At 36.1% G+C, this 18,529-nt stretch overlaps 1 protein-coding gene across 2 annotated transcripts in view; it reads left to right on the forward strand.

The window, feature by feature from the left end:
- CTTNBP2 (cortactin binding protein 2) overlaps window positions 1-18,529 on the forward strand; it is a 191,432-nt gene that overhangs the window by 116,452 nt on the left and 56,451 nt on the right. For both annotated transcript variants that reach the window (XM_072652951.1, XM_072652952.1), the window contains exons 10-14: window positions 1,891-2,166; window positions 3,052-3,147; window positions 4,521-4,600; window positions 7,886-7,972; window positions 8,066-8,165. In XM_072652951.1, coding sequence (XP_072509052.1) covers window positions 1,891-2,166; window positions 3,052-3,147; window positions 4,521-4,600; window positions 7,886-7,972; window positions 8,066-8,165 — 639 coding nt within the window. The remainder of the gene's footprint in view (window positions 1-1,890; window positions 2,167-3,051; window positions 3,148-4,520; window positions 4,601-7,885; window positions 7,973-8,065; window positions 8,166-18,529) is intronic.

Below are 18,529 nucleotides of genomic sequence, written 5' to 3' on the forward strand. Positions count from 1 at the left end.
ATTCAGAAACAATGATTCTTTATTCATATGTCAGCTTTTTAGTAAGTGTAGTCTAAAGCTCACCTAAGAAAAAAGTGAAAAATAGGGAAACTACCATGTGACTGTTTAATAACTTATTCTTGATACTTTAAAAATTCATTATTTAAATTATACCATATGAAAAACAAATTAAGTCAGCAAGTATTCACTGAGTACTTCCAATGTGCATTATACTGTATTGTGGGTGAATTACAAAGGAAAAACAAAAGGCAGGAAACTTTTGATCTCAAAGCATACACTCCACTTGGAAATAACCAATATGCACCAGCTGAAATGTAAAACAAACAACAGTCAATACACAGTGCAGTATGGTGAAAACTAAATTAAGAGTGAGGAGATGGCAGAGACAGGCATTGATCCAAGGTTGTGGTAGGGTGAATCCAGGATTCCTGGGAGAAGTGGGTTTCGTATGAGGTCATACAGATAGTCACTGGAGCAGAGGAGAAAGTGAATTCTGAGTGAGGAAACAAGAGTGAACCAAGGAAAGTATTAGCTAGTTGTTTATGTAGAAGGTGGCAGGTGATTTGGCTTAGGGTTGTAGGAGAAGGGGAGTTGTTGAAGGGCTGTTGAAGGATAATAAAGTGATATGAGGTCAGAGGTGAGAGGGGCCAGTTGATGGAAGAGTGAGAATTGTAGGTTTCAAAGCCTAGATTTAATATGATCATCAAAGGAAAGCCATTGTAGATTATATATTGAATGGGAGAAGTATATGATCAAGATGGTGTTTGAAGAAAATTATTTCGGTATCTCCGTAGGATGAATTGGAATGGGGAGAGATTGGAAAGCAAGAAAGATTATCTAGAAGCTATTATGGCAGTTCAGTTATGAGGAAATAGAACACTCAACTTAGGAGGTAAAGTGGGGGGAAAGCAAATCTAGGAGGAAAAATCTGTATAAATGATGCCTTTGGCTACAGCAAGAAAGGAGTCATATGAATTCCTAAGTTTATGAACCTTTGAGATCAAAAGGATGGGTGTTAATAGAGAAAATAAGGAGTATGAAATTGTGAAAGATGATCATCACCTTTGGAGATATTGACAAGATAATTCACATGTAGTTGTAGTCAACTCTAAGTCAAATAGTGTAACTAATCAATAAATATTTTTAAATACCTGTTATGTGCCAGACATTGTGCTAAAAGAGATACCAAAAGGAGCAAAAGACAGTCCCTGCCCTCAAAGAACTTACAATATAACAGGGAAGACAACATGCAAACAAACACGTACAAGCAAGCCATATACAGGAAATATAGAAAATAATTATCAAAGGGAAGGCACTGGAATTAAGAAGGTTTGGGAATAACAAACAGGGATTGTGATAACAGAGAAAACCTCATAAGGAGGCAGGAGACCTGAGTCCTTGTTCCCTTTCTCTGTTTCTTATTTTTGTAATCTTGGCAAGCAATTTAAACTCTCATCTAAAAACATGTGAATAATACATATCTGAATGCTAAGACCTATGCTAGATTCTCTTTTGAAACCCCTTCTAGCTCTAAGATGTATGATTTTGTTGCTGGAATGAGAGTGAAATGATGAGGATGAGAATATAGATGAGAGTCATCTACACATGAATAATAGTGTGTCCTGCAGATTTAGGTATAGGAGAAGTAACTCTAGAAAGAATGTCAAATTTAAAGGAAAGGAGGCAACCACAGTATACACAATTCCATATAGATGAATTGAACAATAAATAAATAAAATAAAAATTGAATAATAAATAAATGGAACAGTATTTAAAATCTTGAGTTAAAACTTTTTTTTGAATAACCAGTTTTATTAAGACTTTTAATCTTTTTCACTGTCATTTTTTCCTCCCATATTTTATCTTTACATTCTCTGATTGTCTTAACAGATGCTCTTAAAATACCTTTAAGGATCTCAATTAGTGAAAAACAGCCAGCCAACTATGGTTCCAATGACTTTGAAACAGAAAATACAGTATGTGCTTTAAATATTCGCAAACAGACAACATGGGATGATCTTTCAAAAGCAGTGAGTCAGGCTCTGACAAACCATTTCCAGGCGATCTCTTCTGATGGATGGAGAAGTCTAGAGGATTTGACACTTAATAACACTACTGAATCCAACATCGGCCTAAATCTGAGCAGCATCCAATCCATCAAACTAGGTAGCTGAAATCTTGCAAGAAGAAAAAAAATTGAATCTGGGGTCTCCTTTGTATCTGTGGGGTATGAAGTACAGTGTGTAATTTGACAATTAAGTACATTCGGTGCCTATTTAGGGAAGCTGCTGACTCTGAGCAGTTTGAGCTTGTGTGATATGAATGTTACATAAAGTAGCTTCTTCATATTAAAGATGTTTTTATGCCTCAAATGATACATAAATACTAACACTTTTTGAAGCTTTGCAATGTATTTGGTTTTCCAGCTGATTGCAATTGATCACATTTGATTTGATAACCTGTAGGTGCTATCTTATAAACCTGAGAACAAAGTCTCAAAATCTAGCTTCAGTTTTAGATTTTGAGGAGGCTCATGGTGGAAGTAGGGTTCTGGATTTGGAGTCAGGATGTCATGAGTTCAAAATCTGCCTCCAAGCACCTCATTTTGTCTGACAACTATTCACTCACCAGAGTGAGTGCTCTCCTGAGCCCCTATTAACTGTAACCACAGTCATTTTGAGTTATGCCCCATCTGACTGAAGTTCTGGAGCCACCGTTTTTAGTGTCCCACCCAGCAATGGGGGCAGAAAATATAATGCGTTACTCTAAGCACTATCTAAAACTTATAATGAGTCTTGAATTATCAGGAAGTTGAAGGAGTCAAACTTAGTAACAGTGGCATCAACTAAAATCTTGTTAGGTGGGGACATCATTTGCCTGTCACTTAGCATAGTTTATTTTTGTATCATTAAGAACTTGATCATTAGCAGAACTTGATCAAATGTTAAATGGATTCATAAATTTGATTACATGGTAAATAATAATAATTGATGATGATAACAATAATACATTTTCTCTTCAACATTTATTTTATTTTATTTTTTTAACCAGGAAATATGTCATGGTCAACAGGCCAGATTTTGCCCCAATCTCCATGGGATTTTATGAGGAAAAATAAAGCTGACCGTATAACTGTGTTTTTGTCAGGTAAAGGCTCTCGACACAAATCTTATGGTTGAAAAATGTACATACCTTTTTTGCAGCAATTTGTTAATAAATCAAAAAATATTCATTAATTGCCAGTTATATACCAGAAACTGATCAGGGGTACAAATACAAAAGTGAGATAGCCCTTGCCCATGGATGTTTTCACTCTATAGAAAGATTTTAATCTAAGTTTTTATTTTATATCTGACTTGTTTCTTGTGGTTCTGCTATGGAAAGGGGGCATCTATGACATTTAGTTAAAAGAAAGGAAAAAGGAAAAAAGCCTGCAATCCTGAGGCCTGACATGATGCTTTACTCTTTTGTCTCTGATTGCAATAAAACCTCTTTCATTTGGGATAATTAGAGGAAGGCCAACAGGACCTAGTGGAGAATGATTATTTTTACCTCCAAGTATATAACATGTTATAAACTAAGGCATACATATATGTATTCAAGTTAATAACATTTCCAAGTATAATACTTTACGGTATTATTCACAAGTTAATTTTTAAAATGCAGTTCCACAGTCAGTTCCTTTTGTCTGTATCTACAGTACATGGCACATAGTAGGTATTTGATAACTGTTGACTGTTAACAATAGCATGAATTACTAGACTCCCAAAAGTGAAAGCACACTGATAAAATCATAAATTTCTTGAGACTTAAAGCAATTCCTCACTTCAGAGTAGATTCCTCACTAAGACTTTAGATAGTCAAAGAATCAGAAATACTGCAGATTTATTATAAATTTCAGTTTTTAGTGAAATTTTATTATGTTTATTTTTGAAAATCACTGAAATAAATATTCTATAAGATTCTCCTAAGATGAAATAGGATTGGTACTTACCTCAAGCTTTTATATTAAAGGAGTAAAAGTACCTTGTGAAAACCATGAAGAAAATTAGTACTGAGCTCCCCATATGTGTGGCAGATCCTGAACTCAGACTTCTTTGTGGGGAAGCAATGTTTGCTATGAAACTGGCATTGTCTGATAGAAGGAAGCTAGGTGGCACTGTAGAGGGAATGCTGGACTTTGAATTGGGGTGATTTTGTTTCAAACCTGGCCTCAGAAACTTACTGGCTATGGGACCCTGGACAAGTAAATCACCCTCCCTTTCTCTCAGTTTCCCTACCCTATAAAATGGGTTTAATAGTAGCACCTCCATCTCAGGGTTGCTGTAGGCTCACATGAGAGAATGTATGTAAAGTGCTTTGCAATGTTATGATGATGAAGTTCTTGTATATCGATAGGTAGGTATAGTTGGGTACCACTTTTATTATAAGGAAACATTTAAAGTCTTTTGTATGTCACCTAATAATTTTTTTCATATCAAGAAAGAATTGATATCCCTGCTGTGTATTATTTCCCACAGGACCTCAAGAAGGCTGCCTCTGCAGTGTGACGTACGCATCCATGATCCCTCTCCAGATGCTACAGAACTACCTCCGACTGGTAGTGTGCTATCATAGTTCTTGTACTCAGCATCTGCTGCACTGTGTTATTCTGTGGAAGAGGCTAACAGAAAGCATCTTGGGGTCAGAAGGCCTGGTGCTGAGTTCAAGTGCTGACATTTAGTAGCTATGTGATCTAAGGAAAGCCACTTTGTGTTTCAGAGCCTCAGTTTCTTATCTATAAAATGAGTATACTAACACTTGGATGGGCTTCCTCATAGGGTTAGTGCATTAAGGGAAGTACTTAATAAACTTTAAAGTGTTGCAAACATGGGAATTATCATTTTCACACTGCTATTACATGATCAGTCAATAAACATTAAGTGTCTGCTGTGTTCTAGACACTGTGGTAAGCAGTGCAGATACAAAGAAAGGAAAAAGGCAGTCCTTGTCTCCCACTCTGATGGGGGAGATAACAGCTACGTACAGACAAGTGGTAGGCAGAATAAATGGGAAGAAATCAACAGAAGCAAGGCATTAGAATTAAGAAGAATCAGGAAAGGTTTCCTGTAGAAACTCTGGTGATCACACTTATTCGCAATGCCTCTTTACCTCTATAGCAAGTGTACACATAGGATGAAAAGCATCTTTAAAAAATGAGTAATTGTTTTTGTTCAGTCCTTTCAGTTCAGTATTCCCAGTGCCGCTCTACCTCTAAATAAAGTGTCCATATAGGACAAAAGACACCCTAAAATGACTTATTAAAGAGTAATTGCTGTTGTTCAGTCATTTCAGTTCATTGGGTATGCACAATGCCACTCTGCCTCTGTGTAAAATGTACATAGAGGACGAAAAACACCTTGAAAATGACTTACTAAGGAGTACTTGTTGTAGTTTAGTCATTTCAGTTCAGTTTCCATGACCCCATTTGGGGTTGTCTTGACAAAGATACTGGAGTGGTTTGCCATTTCCTTCTCCAGCTCATTTTAAAGATGAAGAAACTGAGGCCAGATTTGAATTCAGGGAGATGAGTCTTCCTGACTCTAGGCTCAGCACTCTATCCACTGAACCACCTAACCGCTTCAAAGAGTGATATATTAGCTATAGTAATTGTAAAGCATTTAATTGACATTTTGTTTTGCCTTCTTGGAACTTAGAAGGTCAGTTCTGTTAGCAGTGCTGCAACTAGAAATTCTGGTACCTGTGGGCACTTGAGGGGTCGAGGAGATGTCAGATAGCAAAAGGTGATAGAGTATACCATTATGTGGCTAGCAAGATGTGTTCTTATCTTCAGATCCCCATGATTCAAAGACCTAGGCTATCCAGACAGTGGCTCCCTTCCCATGTTACAGCTCCACAGTGGCTAGTCACCTTAGTTTGCCTTCATGATTGCTTAATAAATTGTAAGCTTCTTGAAGGCATGGATCATTCAGTATTTGTCTTTGTATCTCAAAGACCCAGAATATCACCTTGCAGGGTAAATATTTGTTGAATTCTCAGCAGTGGAAATGTGTCTTCAGCCTTTTCAAATGTAAGGCATTCTGCTTGTTTATTTCCTAAACTCTAGCTGTTCAAATTTTTCATTGGGGTGTTTTCCATGAATCCTTCGTGTATCTGTGTAGATTTCAAGCAATGAATAAATTAGTTCTTTAAATTGGAATGTCAGACATGTTTGTAATGAAATTACTATATATGAAACATGAGACATTAGATTAGAATTATCTCAGTTTTATTGGCTTTGAAAAATCCATTTTCTGTTAATATTTTTCAAGCTTTCTTGATCATCAAAACTCAATCTAAATCTGCCTTTTGAACAGCAAAAATAATAAGAGAAGAGTCAAGGTTTTGTTCAAAAATGTTTGGAGTCCTGAAACATTGTGAACATAAAATCCAAAATAGTTACAAATGTGTTATGTTCTCTAATAGCATCTATTCAAAAGAAAGCCATTGATTGCAGGGGAAGAAGGAAAACAAACCAAAGAGAACATAGTGTTGGTGTCAACCTGTTCCTTTTATTCCAGAAGACATTTGACTCACAAAACCAACTGAAATGTGATAAAGCATTCATGAATAGACTCTAAAGATATCCAAATAAAAGTAATCAGTACAGATCATGACAATGAATCTAGCCATAATGTGCAGAATAATGGAAAACACATGCAGTGTGTTACGGGCATAGAAGCATGTCATCAGATAGATGATGGGACAATTGAACCACAGGAATTCGGCTTTTTTGTCATGATCATTTGTATAGAGATAGAAATCTATTTGGGGATGCAGTTAAGCCATTCATATGCTTAATCATAAGATTCTCCTTGCTGGAAGCATGAACTGTTTGCATTCTGTGCGCCTAGTATATCAACCCTTTGGAAGTACTGTGGTAATTATAGATCTGTTCCCTGGTCAGGGAAATATAATTGAGGACCATTTTTGTTGCAGGAAAGTAACCACCCACTAATAAATTGAGGGCTCTAAGTCAGATCTTGAACACTGTTCAACATACATACATAGATGTTTGATAAGAGAGAAGGAGCTATTCTGTACAACAGTTGTGCTGAGTTGAAGAGAGTGTCCAATAATAGCTTGTATGACTTAGTGAGTATTCTGAAAGTGTACACCTTTTATGTAAACACAAAGGGCTTGCTGTTCCTCAATGACCCTTTTATCGAAAATCTGAATTGAATGTTGCCAGCCTGCAGTGCCAGCCAACCTACAATCTGAGAACAAATGAGGTGTTGAAATTGAAGACATCTTATCTCTGAGATTGGATGCCTTGCTGTTATATCATCCCAGTATCAATCTTCAGACTCTGAAAGCAATGTGACAGAATGGTGATAATGAATGGAACACTCTTGTTTTCTGCACTTGAGACACCCTCATCAATTTAGATAGAGGGCAACCAAGATAAACTAAGCAATATATTTGTAAATCTCAGGGGCAAGCTATTTAGCAAGTCTTGGAAACCTGTCTCTGCTTTCACTTGTTGACCTTGTATTTACTATGTCTGCCTCATACTTATAGGACACCAAATCAGAATTTATTTATCATAATTTGGGATTAAGTCAACAGACATCTGTTCAGCACCTGAAAAGGATATTGGACTGAACCAGGACTTACATTTTGGTCTTAAAAATAGGTTAGAAAAGGAAAAATGAGGCATTTTCTGCTTTTCTTTCTATCCTCATCCATATCTAAAGAGTACAGAAGGCCAATATTACACATAAAAATAGATATCTATAAATCTATGAAATGTTTTATATACATACATACATACATACAAACAAACAAATATATTTATTACCAATGTGGCATTTTCATAAGTGATCTTCTCTTAATTTCTCAACAGGTTGAACAGTATCACAATGTTATCTTTCATGGCCCAGAAGGTAGCTTACAAGACTACATAGCACATCAGATTGCATTCTGCATGAAGGTAAGGACAGTTCACATACTCACCATCTTCCTTCAGAAATCTGAGGGTGTATGGCTTTATGAAACTCAATTTGTCTTTTGTTTTTGAACACAGCAAAAACAAACAGCGGCAGGATTCACCTGTGAAATAGTAAGAGCTGAAGTGGATGCTGATTTTTCCAAGCATCAGCTAGTAGAATTATTCATCAGTAGTGGTAAGACCATTTCAGTCGATTTCAATGTTTTAGGTTTTTTAAAAAAATGATTTATAGAAAAACCTTCTGTAACTCCCAGCAGATTTTAATAGCACTTTTTAGCTATTCAGAGGCCCTGTGTCAAGAGAACTCTAAAGAAAAATGACAGATCAGATCTGTATAAATATAATTTTGTTATCAATTACAAGCCTATTTTTCTTTTTTTTTTTCCTTTGGCCTTTTCAGATTTTGCTGATTAATCTCATCCTAGTTTGGGTGGCAGTTTCCCAAGAGATTTTCCATTCCATTGAAATAAGTTTCGTTATTTATCTTATATGCTAAATTACACTGTAACAAATGTAGGGCAAGTATATGAACACCATTTTAAAATTGAAGAAAGTAAGCAGGTCCTCAAAAACACATAGTTATTAAGTAACCAGTCGAATTCAAACCCACATCTTCCTACTTCAAAACCAGAGCTTTTCCCTCTGTACAATGTTGCCTCTTAAGTTCAGTCATTCTGAATACAATTTTTATAATAATACTCGATATTGCATTTGACTTCCAAAGTAGGCTATTTATTTGAAAATTGAACTTGGATTCCTTTCTGTGAAGAAAAATGCTTCCTTTATCCTCATTAGTCCCTTAATTCTTTTATTTAGCATTTCTTGGATAATAAAAGTGTAGCAGACACACTTAATACTAATCTAACAGTTCCATAGAGGAGAGCTTTTTTGTAGGTATAGGGATACTGTGATACAGAGTGTGACTAACCTCTCAGATATTCTCTGGGACATATGCCAAATACCCTCCCTTCATTCTGCTACTGACATTACTTTAGGCATCTTTTTTCTCTTAATGAACTCTTAGTAAATATGATCTATATTATATATGATAATATAATGATATTATTGTGGATAATATTATTATCTGATAATAAAGTTATTTCTTAAAATCTCTCATTAAGCAGTTAGCTGCAGACTACCTTGATAAGACTGTATAAAATTCTTCCTCCCCTTCTCAAACCAAAACTCCAAATATCTGGATCTAGATGGACATAGCAAACATTTATGAAGCACTTAGTATGTGCAAGACATTGTGCTAAGTGGTAGGGATATGAAGAAAAAGTAAAAAAAATACCATTTTAAAAATAATATTTAATTTTTCTAATTACATATAAAGACAATTTTTAATGTTCCTTTTTTAAAAAAAAATTTGAGTTCAAAATTTCCTCCCTCCCTCACCTCACTTCTCTGTGAATGGTAAGCAACTTGAAATAGGTTATATATGTGCAATCATGTAAAACATATTTCTATATTAGTCATGTTGTAAAAGAAGAAAAATATCAAAAGAAAAAAAAACATGAAAAAAATAAAGTGAAGAGTGACCTGCATTCAGACTCCATCACTTCTTTCTTTGGAGGTGGATAGCATTTTCCACAATGAGTTCTTTGGGATGGCCTTGGATCATTGTTTTACTGAGAAGAGCTAAGTCACAGTCAGTCATCACACAGTGCTGCTGTTGTGCACAGTATTCTCCTGGTTCTGCTCACTTTGTATCAGTTCGTGTAAGTTTTTCCAGGGTTTTTCTGAAACTCACCTCCTTATCTTTTCTTCATAGAACACAAGTTGATCAGCCATTCCCCAATTTCCCATTCTTGGCCACCACAAAAAGAACTGCTATAAAGTTTTTTGTAGGTTTCTTTTCTGCTTTTTTTTGTGTGCAGACATAATAGTAGTGTATTGCTGGATCAAAGTGTGTGCACAGTTTGATTTTAACAATGCCATGTTAATGATAATACATAATGCAAAGGCAGAAATAAATATTGAAATCATTTTCTGTGAGAAAAATCACAGAGCCACTTTTGTGCCTTGGAAAAGTAGGTGAAAGAAGTTGTTGACTAGAATTCTCTTACCATTGGCTATCATTGCTGACTCCTCCAAAACATTGGAACTGCAGTCATATAATTCAGTTCCTTTAAGATATAATTAACTCATGTCCTCTCAAAATGTCGTCATACTCAGTTTTGCTTAGAATTGTCAGTTAACTGCACATCTGTCCTAAGAATACAGCACTTAGGTTTTTTGGGTCTGGATAGAAGTTAATATGTCTTGGTTTCCTTCAGAAATTCCCTTCAGAATATCTTCTCCATAAAAATGTCTTCCTCCTCTAAAGTATAAAAATTAACTCAGTTCTATTCTCCACAGAAATGGAAATGTACATTCACTTTCCTCAAAATAACTCTTCAGACTCTTTCAAGGATGACAGTAAACTTTCCAGCTCACTAGTAGACTCTTCCTCCAATGTCAAGTAACTGTCAGTCTCCTACAAACTCTTTCTTCAAGAGAGTTAACTGTTCAAGTCTTTCATATATTCTTTCTTCATAACAGTTAATTGTCTAGGTCTCTTCAGGAATTAATGTCTTTTCTCTTTCAGTGACTCAAACGATTCCCCCAAAGATGCCACATAATTCAGTCCCTAGATTCCATTTTTTTAAAGGTACAGTAAAAAAAAAAAAATCCAGCATCTTTGTGAGAAGAGCTATTTAATCTGGGATTATACTATGATTTCATATGACTGATGGTACAATAAGAGTAAAGTTTTAAGTCTCAGTTCTTTTTAAAAATGTATTTTAATTCCTAAATGGGAAATATGTGCCTCTATATTCCTGATACTTTTTAAGAAAAATGTATAACATTATACTTGTCCAGTACATTTCAAGTAGATAGAAGAGTAAATCACAGTCCAAGTTGAAAAGGACTTCAGATGACATCTAGTCCAACTGAAATCTGAGTAAGAATTCCATTCTCTAACATTCCTAATGAATTCCCATCCAATCTTTGCTCAAAGAACTTCATTGAGGAGGAGCCTACTCTGCTTAGATTAGTAGGGAATTACTGTGTTTTGGGTTTTTTTTTTCTGAACTCACCTCTTTCCAGCCTTCATCCATTCCCCTAATTCTGCTGTCTGGGGCCAAGTACAACAACCTAATGGTCCCTCATTCATAGTCCTTCCAATATCAGTCCATCTAAATCTTCTATCCCTAGGCTGAACATCCCCAGTTACTACAAACATTCTTCCTATGTGTGATCTCAAGACTCTTCAACATCCTGATCATCCTCCTCTGGATCCCTTCCCCAAGATGAATTTGAATCTAAAAACCCCCCCTCATGTCTCAGTCTAACATAACACTTTGTCTTCCATCCATGTGTATAGCCCATCACAGTTAAATCCTCACCAATTCATGTTAATGCTGATTGGAAATGATTATCTGCATATAATACATGTTAACTTCACCTGGAAGTTCAAAAAGTCCAAGTAAGCTTAGCCGAAATAGGCAAAGACTCTATTTCAAAAGAGAACTTTGTTTTCTCTAGGCAATTAAATTGAATTGTCCCTCAACTACCACTGAATCAATATTCTTTAGCCAAATTTGGTCATAGATACCACAGTCTTTTTCCCATGATCTAACCACTTTTTCAATCACTTTCACATTTGCCATCCCTTATTAAGTATTCAGCTTTTATTCCATATCTCTCTCCTCAATTTCTACCAAGTTGGGCCTTCCCCAACGTCTTCTAGTAATTTAACAGCAGAAGCAAAAACAGTACCATATTTCTTTCTTTCAATTTTTTCAGTTACATGTAAAGACAATTTTTAACATTCATTTAAAAAATTTTGAATTCCAAATTTTCTCCCTCTATCCTTCACTGATATAGTGATACAGGTTATAGATGTGTAGTCATGTAAAACATATTTCCATATTAGTCACATTGTGAAAGAAGAAACAGACAAAAGGGAAAAAAAAACAAAAAAATAAAGTGAAAATAGTATGCTTCAGCCTGTATTCTTACTGTCCAGTCTAGGATATGCAGCTGGGTGAGGATGTCCACCAGGCTGGTTCACTGATACATGAATCTTGAAAAGACACTTCAGCTGGGCAAAGTTCAATGGGATCATAAATCTAGATTCAGAAGGAAACTTAGCAATATGGTTTTACAGATGTGGAAACTGAGGCCAAAAGAGATTAAGTAACTTGCCCAAGATCACACAGAGAATAGATAGGAGAGCCAGGATTCATACTCAGTTTCTCTGACTTAGAATTTGAGTGTTCTTTTTCTGCATCCTGCTCCTTCCTCTGGACAAGAGGAAGAGAGAAGTTTAGAAATGACATAGTACTGCCACCAGTCTTACATTGCTTCTTCAAAGCAAATCCTCGCTTTTTTAACACCAGTATTGTTTGAATGATTTTATATGGCTACTAATTATGGTACATTATAGTTAGTCTGAGAATCAAAATGCAGACCCAAAGGTAATTGGAGGAAAGTATGGTGGGATCAACCTGAAATATATGACCAATGATAACTTCTGCATAGGGAGTGTTATAAAAGATAGGATCCAAGAAATTTATGATTGGAAGAGGAGGTTGATCATGTATTGAGAATGATCAATAATAACAAATAAATAAATAATGGTATACTGGTAGCTATATGTTAAAAGAACTAGAGGAAGACCTCAAGTATGTTGAAAAAACCACATAGCAAAAGTAACGTTACTGAAATAGAATACATAAATAAAATGTCCTGTTGGAAGGAGCACTCATTTTGATGGAATTGTTTTGGTTCTTGTATTCCCAGCACCTAGTTTTTTAGAGCTTGGCATATATTAGGCACTCAATAAATGCTTGTTGAATGATGAGATCATGGATCCATTCTGCTATTAAATCATAAAAAAAAAGAGTCTAATACCTCTAAGGCCCTTTCCAGCTCTCTAGCTATGATGCGATGAACTTAAGAACAATTACAAAGTAAAACAAAACAGAGCATGCAAATTAATTTAATTCTGTTTCTTTAGAATAGAGTTAATTGAGGAACGTTTGCTGGAGTATATGACTAATAAGCTAAGTTTTAAAGGATTTTATGAACAATATTAATAAAGAAAATGGAAGAAAAGACTTTCCAGAAAAAGAATCAGTGGATGGTGTTTTAGAGGCTGTAAGCTTGACTAGAATAGAGGAACCATATGGAAGGACTGAGAAAGAGCATTGGATAAGTCTGGGAGGAACGATCTTAAGAACATAGAGTTAGAGCTGGGATGGCTTTTTAGAAGCCATCTAGTTTTACCCTCTTCATTATAGAGATTAAGAAGTAAGACCCAAAGAGCTTAAATCACTTGCCCAAGGTTACACAGCTAGTTAAATGGCAGAGCTGGGCTTCTGATTCCAAATCCAAAGTTCTTTCCAATAAACCATGCTGCCTCTCATAGAAAAACTGATGGAAAGCCTTGAGGCCTATGTAGACCTACATAGATTTAATTTAGTGATTCTTTTTGAGAGGGGTATAACGTAATGGAAAAAATCTCCAACCTTTGATTTCATTATTTATGCAGCAAAATTATATATTTTACACACAAGGATAGGATATAGATGTTTTTGTTAATAATAATGGAGAATATTTGTATAGATCCTTAATATTTGTGAACACTTTACATACATTATCTCATCTGAACTTCCCAGCAGTCCTGTGTGGTAGATGCTACTGTTATCCTCATTTTACAAATAAAGAAACTGAGGTAAATGGAGGTAAAGTGACTTGCTCAGAATCACATAACTAATATGTGTTAAAGACATGATTTGAACTCTGATCTTTCAGGGCTCCAAGTCCAACATTCTGTATTTGTCTCAGTAATATAACAAGTGCCAAACATCACCATTCCTTTTTCTATCTGTGAGGGAAACTTCAGCAAGTCAGTCCTTTGTGCAGTAAAGTTAACTGCAGAGCAGAGAAAGTTTCACAGAAACTGAGAGTGATGAAACCACAGACTGGAATTTTAGGGGCTATAAATTTTAATTGAGGCTCTCACACAGACTTGATGAGATTCTCAGTATACCTTTCTTTACCTTCCTATGCTGAAGGGAAAAGGGAATAAATTGGTAAAGTACTTCCAAGGGCTATGAGACACAGTAATGGATCATTGACTCTCTTGCTTTATTAAGTGAGCCACAAGAGTAGGTGGCAGGAACTCATTGCTGTTAGGGGACCCACTGTGAAGTAATAATGACAAATCCAGAATGGTAGCTGGGAACTTGAAAGAAAGAAAGGGCAAGAAACAAATGCTAAATTAGGCAGGAGTCTTAGGAGTATTGCAAGTCAGTGAAATGGCAGGGACTATTCAGAGGAAGCTAAGTTCCAAACCAGTAAGAGAATTGGAATTGCCTTCTCCCTCCCAGATCCTGTTGAGCACAGGCTCAGAGTGTAGGGTAGCAACATGCTAACAAATAATAATGTCAGCCTGATGATAAAAATGAATTTCGTGATGAAAATAAAATAACGATAATAATACTAGGTAGAATTTACGTTGGAGCTTTAAAATTGGCAGATTGCCTTACGTGTTATTTCTTTTGATCTTCACAATAACTCTGAAGTAGGTGCTTTTATTATCTCCTTTATTATCTGTTATTAGCCCCATTTTACAGATGAGGAAGGTGAAATTAAATCATGTGCTCAGGACACATCCGAGGTAGAATTTGAACTCAGGACAGGCTTTTATTTAAGCTCTTCCTGAAAAAGGGAAACTCAAGATTTCCTAACCTACTCTGTGTAATAACAGAGATAGGAAAATCTCATTGAGTTGCCCTACTTTAATTGTTTTTCCCAGTATTATAATAAGCCATAATATCATAAGTAAAATCCTTTGGTAAGCAAGAGCCCAGTTAAGTTTCAGACAGTCAGCAAGCATTTGTTAGGTGCCTGCTCTAGGCCAAATATTGTGGATACAAAAATAATAGGCAGCCCCTGCCCTCAAGGAGCTTTTATTCTATCAGGGAAGACAGTATGTATGAATATATACAACAGGATTATGCAAAATAGACTCATGATAATTTGGGGTGAAGGGAATCCATTCATTTGGATGGATCAGAAATAGATTCATCTAGCAGGGTGGCCTTTGAACAGGATCTTAAAGGGAAAACTAAATCCTACTAAATTTTCCTAAAAGTCTGCACTACTTACAGTGCTTAGCATGATACCTGGTCCATAGTAGTTGCTTAATATTGATTGATTGATTCCTTTATGTCAGTATTGGCTGCATGTGTTGGTTTGTGGAGATTCCTTCCCTTCTTGTGACTGTGATTCTTTAGGCACCCACTAAGTATTCCACTGTACTGATGACTGCTGGCTTATGCTCTGTAAAATTCCTGGCACCTCGTGGGCGCTTAGGAAATGCTAGCTGACTGGATGGATCTTAAACTTTAAGTCCGCATCAGATACATTTATTGGGAGGCGGTGGTGTATAGGAAAGGGAGACACTGAGAATTGGCTGGAAATCCTTTTCACTTTGGTCTTTCCTTGCACTTCAGAGGAAGAGCTAGTCCAGTCTCACTTAGCCATAATAATGCTCAACTACAGTTGGCAGTGTGAATACAAATGGGTATGTTTGTATAAAATACATCGGGCTTGTACTTATCATCTAAAGAGAGGGCCTTAGGCCTGAAAGGAGGGAGAGAAAGGAAATGAGTAAGAAAGAAAGGAGAAAGAAAGAGCCTAGGAGAAAGGGAGGAAAGGGACTGGGAGAAGATTAGGAGGGGGAAAAACAGCTAGTATCAGTATTTAAGGAATTCCACAAACATTGTGTCTATTGTGCTCAGTATACTAGGGACACACAGAAATTAAGGATCTTAATTTTAATGGCCATAGAGATAAATATACATATATTTGAAGGTGAGAGCCCTAGTAAGGAAATTGAGAGGACCTCAGCTGAACTTCAGAGAAAGATAAGGACTGGCAGGTAGATATGAGGAGGGAGTACATTCCAGGTATAGGGGACATCTTATAGGAATGCAAGCATGCCGGGATCTTAGTATCTGACATGAAAACCCCTTGAGGCTTGTCTCCCTGCTTCACTGAGTAAGGAAAGGAAATTTTGTGCTGGTCTTTTTTTTTTTTTAATCTAAAATTGATAGAGTGAAAAATTGAGAAAATGAGGGGGAAAACTAAAAATGGAAAAGAAACTCTTAAGAACATGTAAAACAGCATTTAAGCTAATGAGATTCAGTTTTTTATTACATCTAGTTTCTCACATTTCTGCTGTCTAGAGATAATCGTATGAATGTCATTTTGGGCAAGATGATAAGAGTCGAGTCAAATTCCTACCCAGGGCTAAGTAAGGAATTAGGTTAGTAGAACAGATTTTTTAAAATAATTTGCAACCATGAATGATAACTTTTTTTAAAAAATCAATTATAACAATTATAATGATAAAGGGGCAGCTAGGTGGCTCAGTGGCTAGAGAGCTGGGAGTCAGGAAGACAAGAATTCATATTTGGCCTCAGACACTTAGTAGCTGTCCCAGGACAAGTCAATTAATCTCTGTTTGCCTTAATCCACTGGAAAAGGAAATAGCAAACCACTCCAGCATCTTTGCCAAGAAAACCCTATCGACAGACAGGATGGTCCATCTGGTCAGAAAGAGTCCGACATGACTGAATGTCTGAACAGTAGCAAGAAGTGAATGAGAATTTTATTTAATTGAAAACTACCTGTGTGCATGCAGAATGAGGAAGGTGTAGAAGTAGGGAGGAAAACAGGAGGGGAGAGAGAGAGTAAAGATTTGAATTTATGAAATAACCACATTTTATAAGAATAGTTAATGTTTTAGTAATTGTGTATAATTATATTAATAGAATTAGCTTAGACTGATACTACATTTTTATCCTACATTAATACATGTTTGATTCTCTTCAATTTTTTGTTTATCCCTCAAAAATTAGTTCACATTCTTAGCACCTTAAATTCAGTGACTCCATTTCAGTTAAAAAAAAAAAAGTCCACTCTCCTAGTGCTACTGAAGCTTTGGATGGACATCTGCTCTTCTCAGACAAAAGGGGGAGTAGTTTCTCTTCACTGATATGGGTGCCATCATCAGTACTTTCAAAAGTGCCCCCCAAGCCAATAAAAGTTGTTAAATATCAAGATGTAAATCATTAGGGAGATGTCATAAAGAAATAACGTTTAAATATATGGTGTGCATGAACTGATATGTATCACTCATGATTCTAGGTCACAGAAATAGGAAAGACCATCATGAAATGGATAAAGTTGGACCTGTAGAAGTCAAAATTTGACAGGAAAAATAGAACAGGCTAAGGAGGCAGCCTAACAGAGAAATCTTTGTCACATTTCAAAAGTAGTTATGGGATATACTGGTAAGATCTGTGTATTTGGAATCAGAAGACCAGACTTAGAACATCACCTCTGCCATTCTCTCCTCTCTCATCTTGAACAAGTTATCTTTGCCTTCTTAAACATCAGTTTTTTGGTGTATTAAATTAGAAGCTTGGATGATTTGACCCTTGAGATGCCTTCTGGTTATGAATTTTATCATCCTAGGATTTCAGGAAGAAAAATTCAAATATATCAAATTATCAAGGGTTTTCAAGTCCTACCTACTGATAAAACTCTCCATATGTTGCCTCTTCCTTTCCCCCACTACTACTAACCTAGAAGAGCTCCTCATTACCATATGCCCAGATTTGGCCAATAGGTCTTTGTGCTTTGACTCTGTCTTTTGTAATTCATCTCTGAAACTTCTGTTAGCTTTACCTTTCTCACATGGAGATCTGGTCACATCATTCCTCTGCTAAAAAATCTTCAACTGCTACCAACCATATTCTTATGCTTGATATTCAAGGTCTTCCATTAATATTTGGTTATTCCACTTTTTTTAGCCTCATCTCCCTAACCTTCCCACTCTGTAGTGGGGGAAAGGAGGAAGCAACATATGGAGAGATGTTTAGAAGTAGATAGGACTTGATAACACTTGATAATTTGGTATGAAAAGTGAGAGAGAAGGAAATGTAAGAGATAACTCCAAAGTTAAGATAGGGAAACAGGTTATTAAAATGATGGTAACACAGGCAAATACAGAAGTAATCACGAGGAACATCTTTAGGAGGAAAGATTATAAACTTATGTTTTGGGGTCCTTTTGTACAACCAGGTAGAGATAACCCTATAGGCAGGTAAAGAGCCTTGAGCTCTGGGGAGAAGTCAGCTCCAAAGATGGAGAGTTGGGAGGCATTTGCATAGACAGATGATCACTGAAGTCATGGGAATCAGTGAGATTGCTGAGGAAGAAAAGAGAGACAGACAGAACTTTGGAACCAGCAAAGAAGCAGAAGAATGGCTTTTCTGAAGCCAAGAAAGTAGTGCTACATACTGTCAAAAGCTGCACAGAGGTCAAATGTCATTAAGTTTGCTCATTTTTGAAAAATTTTTTTCAGTTGAGTACTTGGGGTGGGGCTTGAGGGTGGAGATAACACCCAAATGTAAGGTGTTAAAGGGAAAGGGGCTGGTAAAGGCCTGGAGACATTGAGTATAGACAGCTTTT

The sequence above is a fragment of the Notamacropus eugenii genome, chromosome 3, assembly GCF_028372415.1.
Source record: "Notamacropus eugenii isolate mMacEug1 chromosome 3, mMacEug1.pri_v2, whole genome shotgun sequence".
NCBI classification, from domain to species: domain Eukaryota; kingdom Metazoa; phylum Chordata; class Mammalia; order Diprotodontia; family Macropodidae; genus Notamacropus; species Notamacropus eugenii.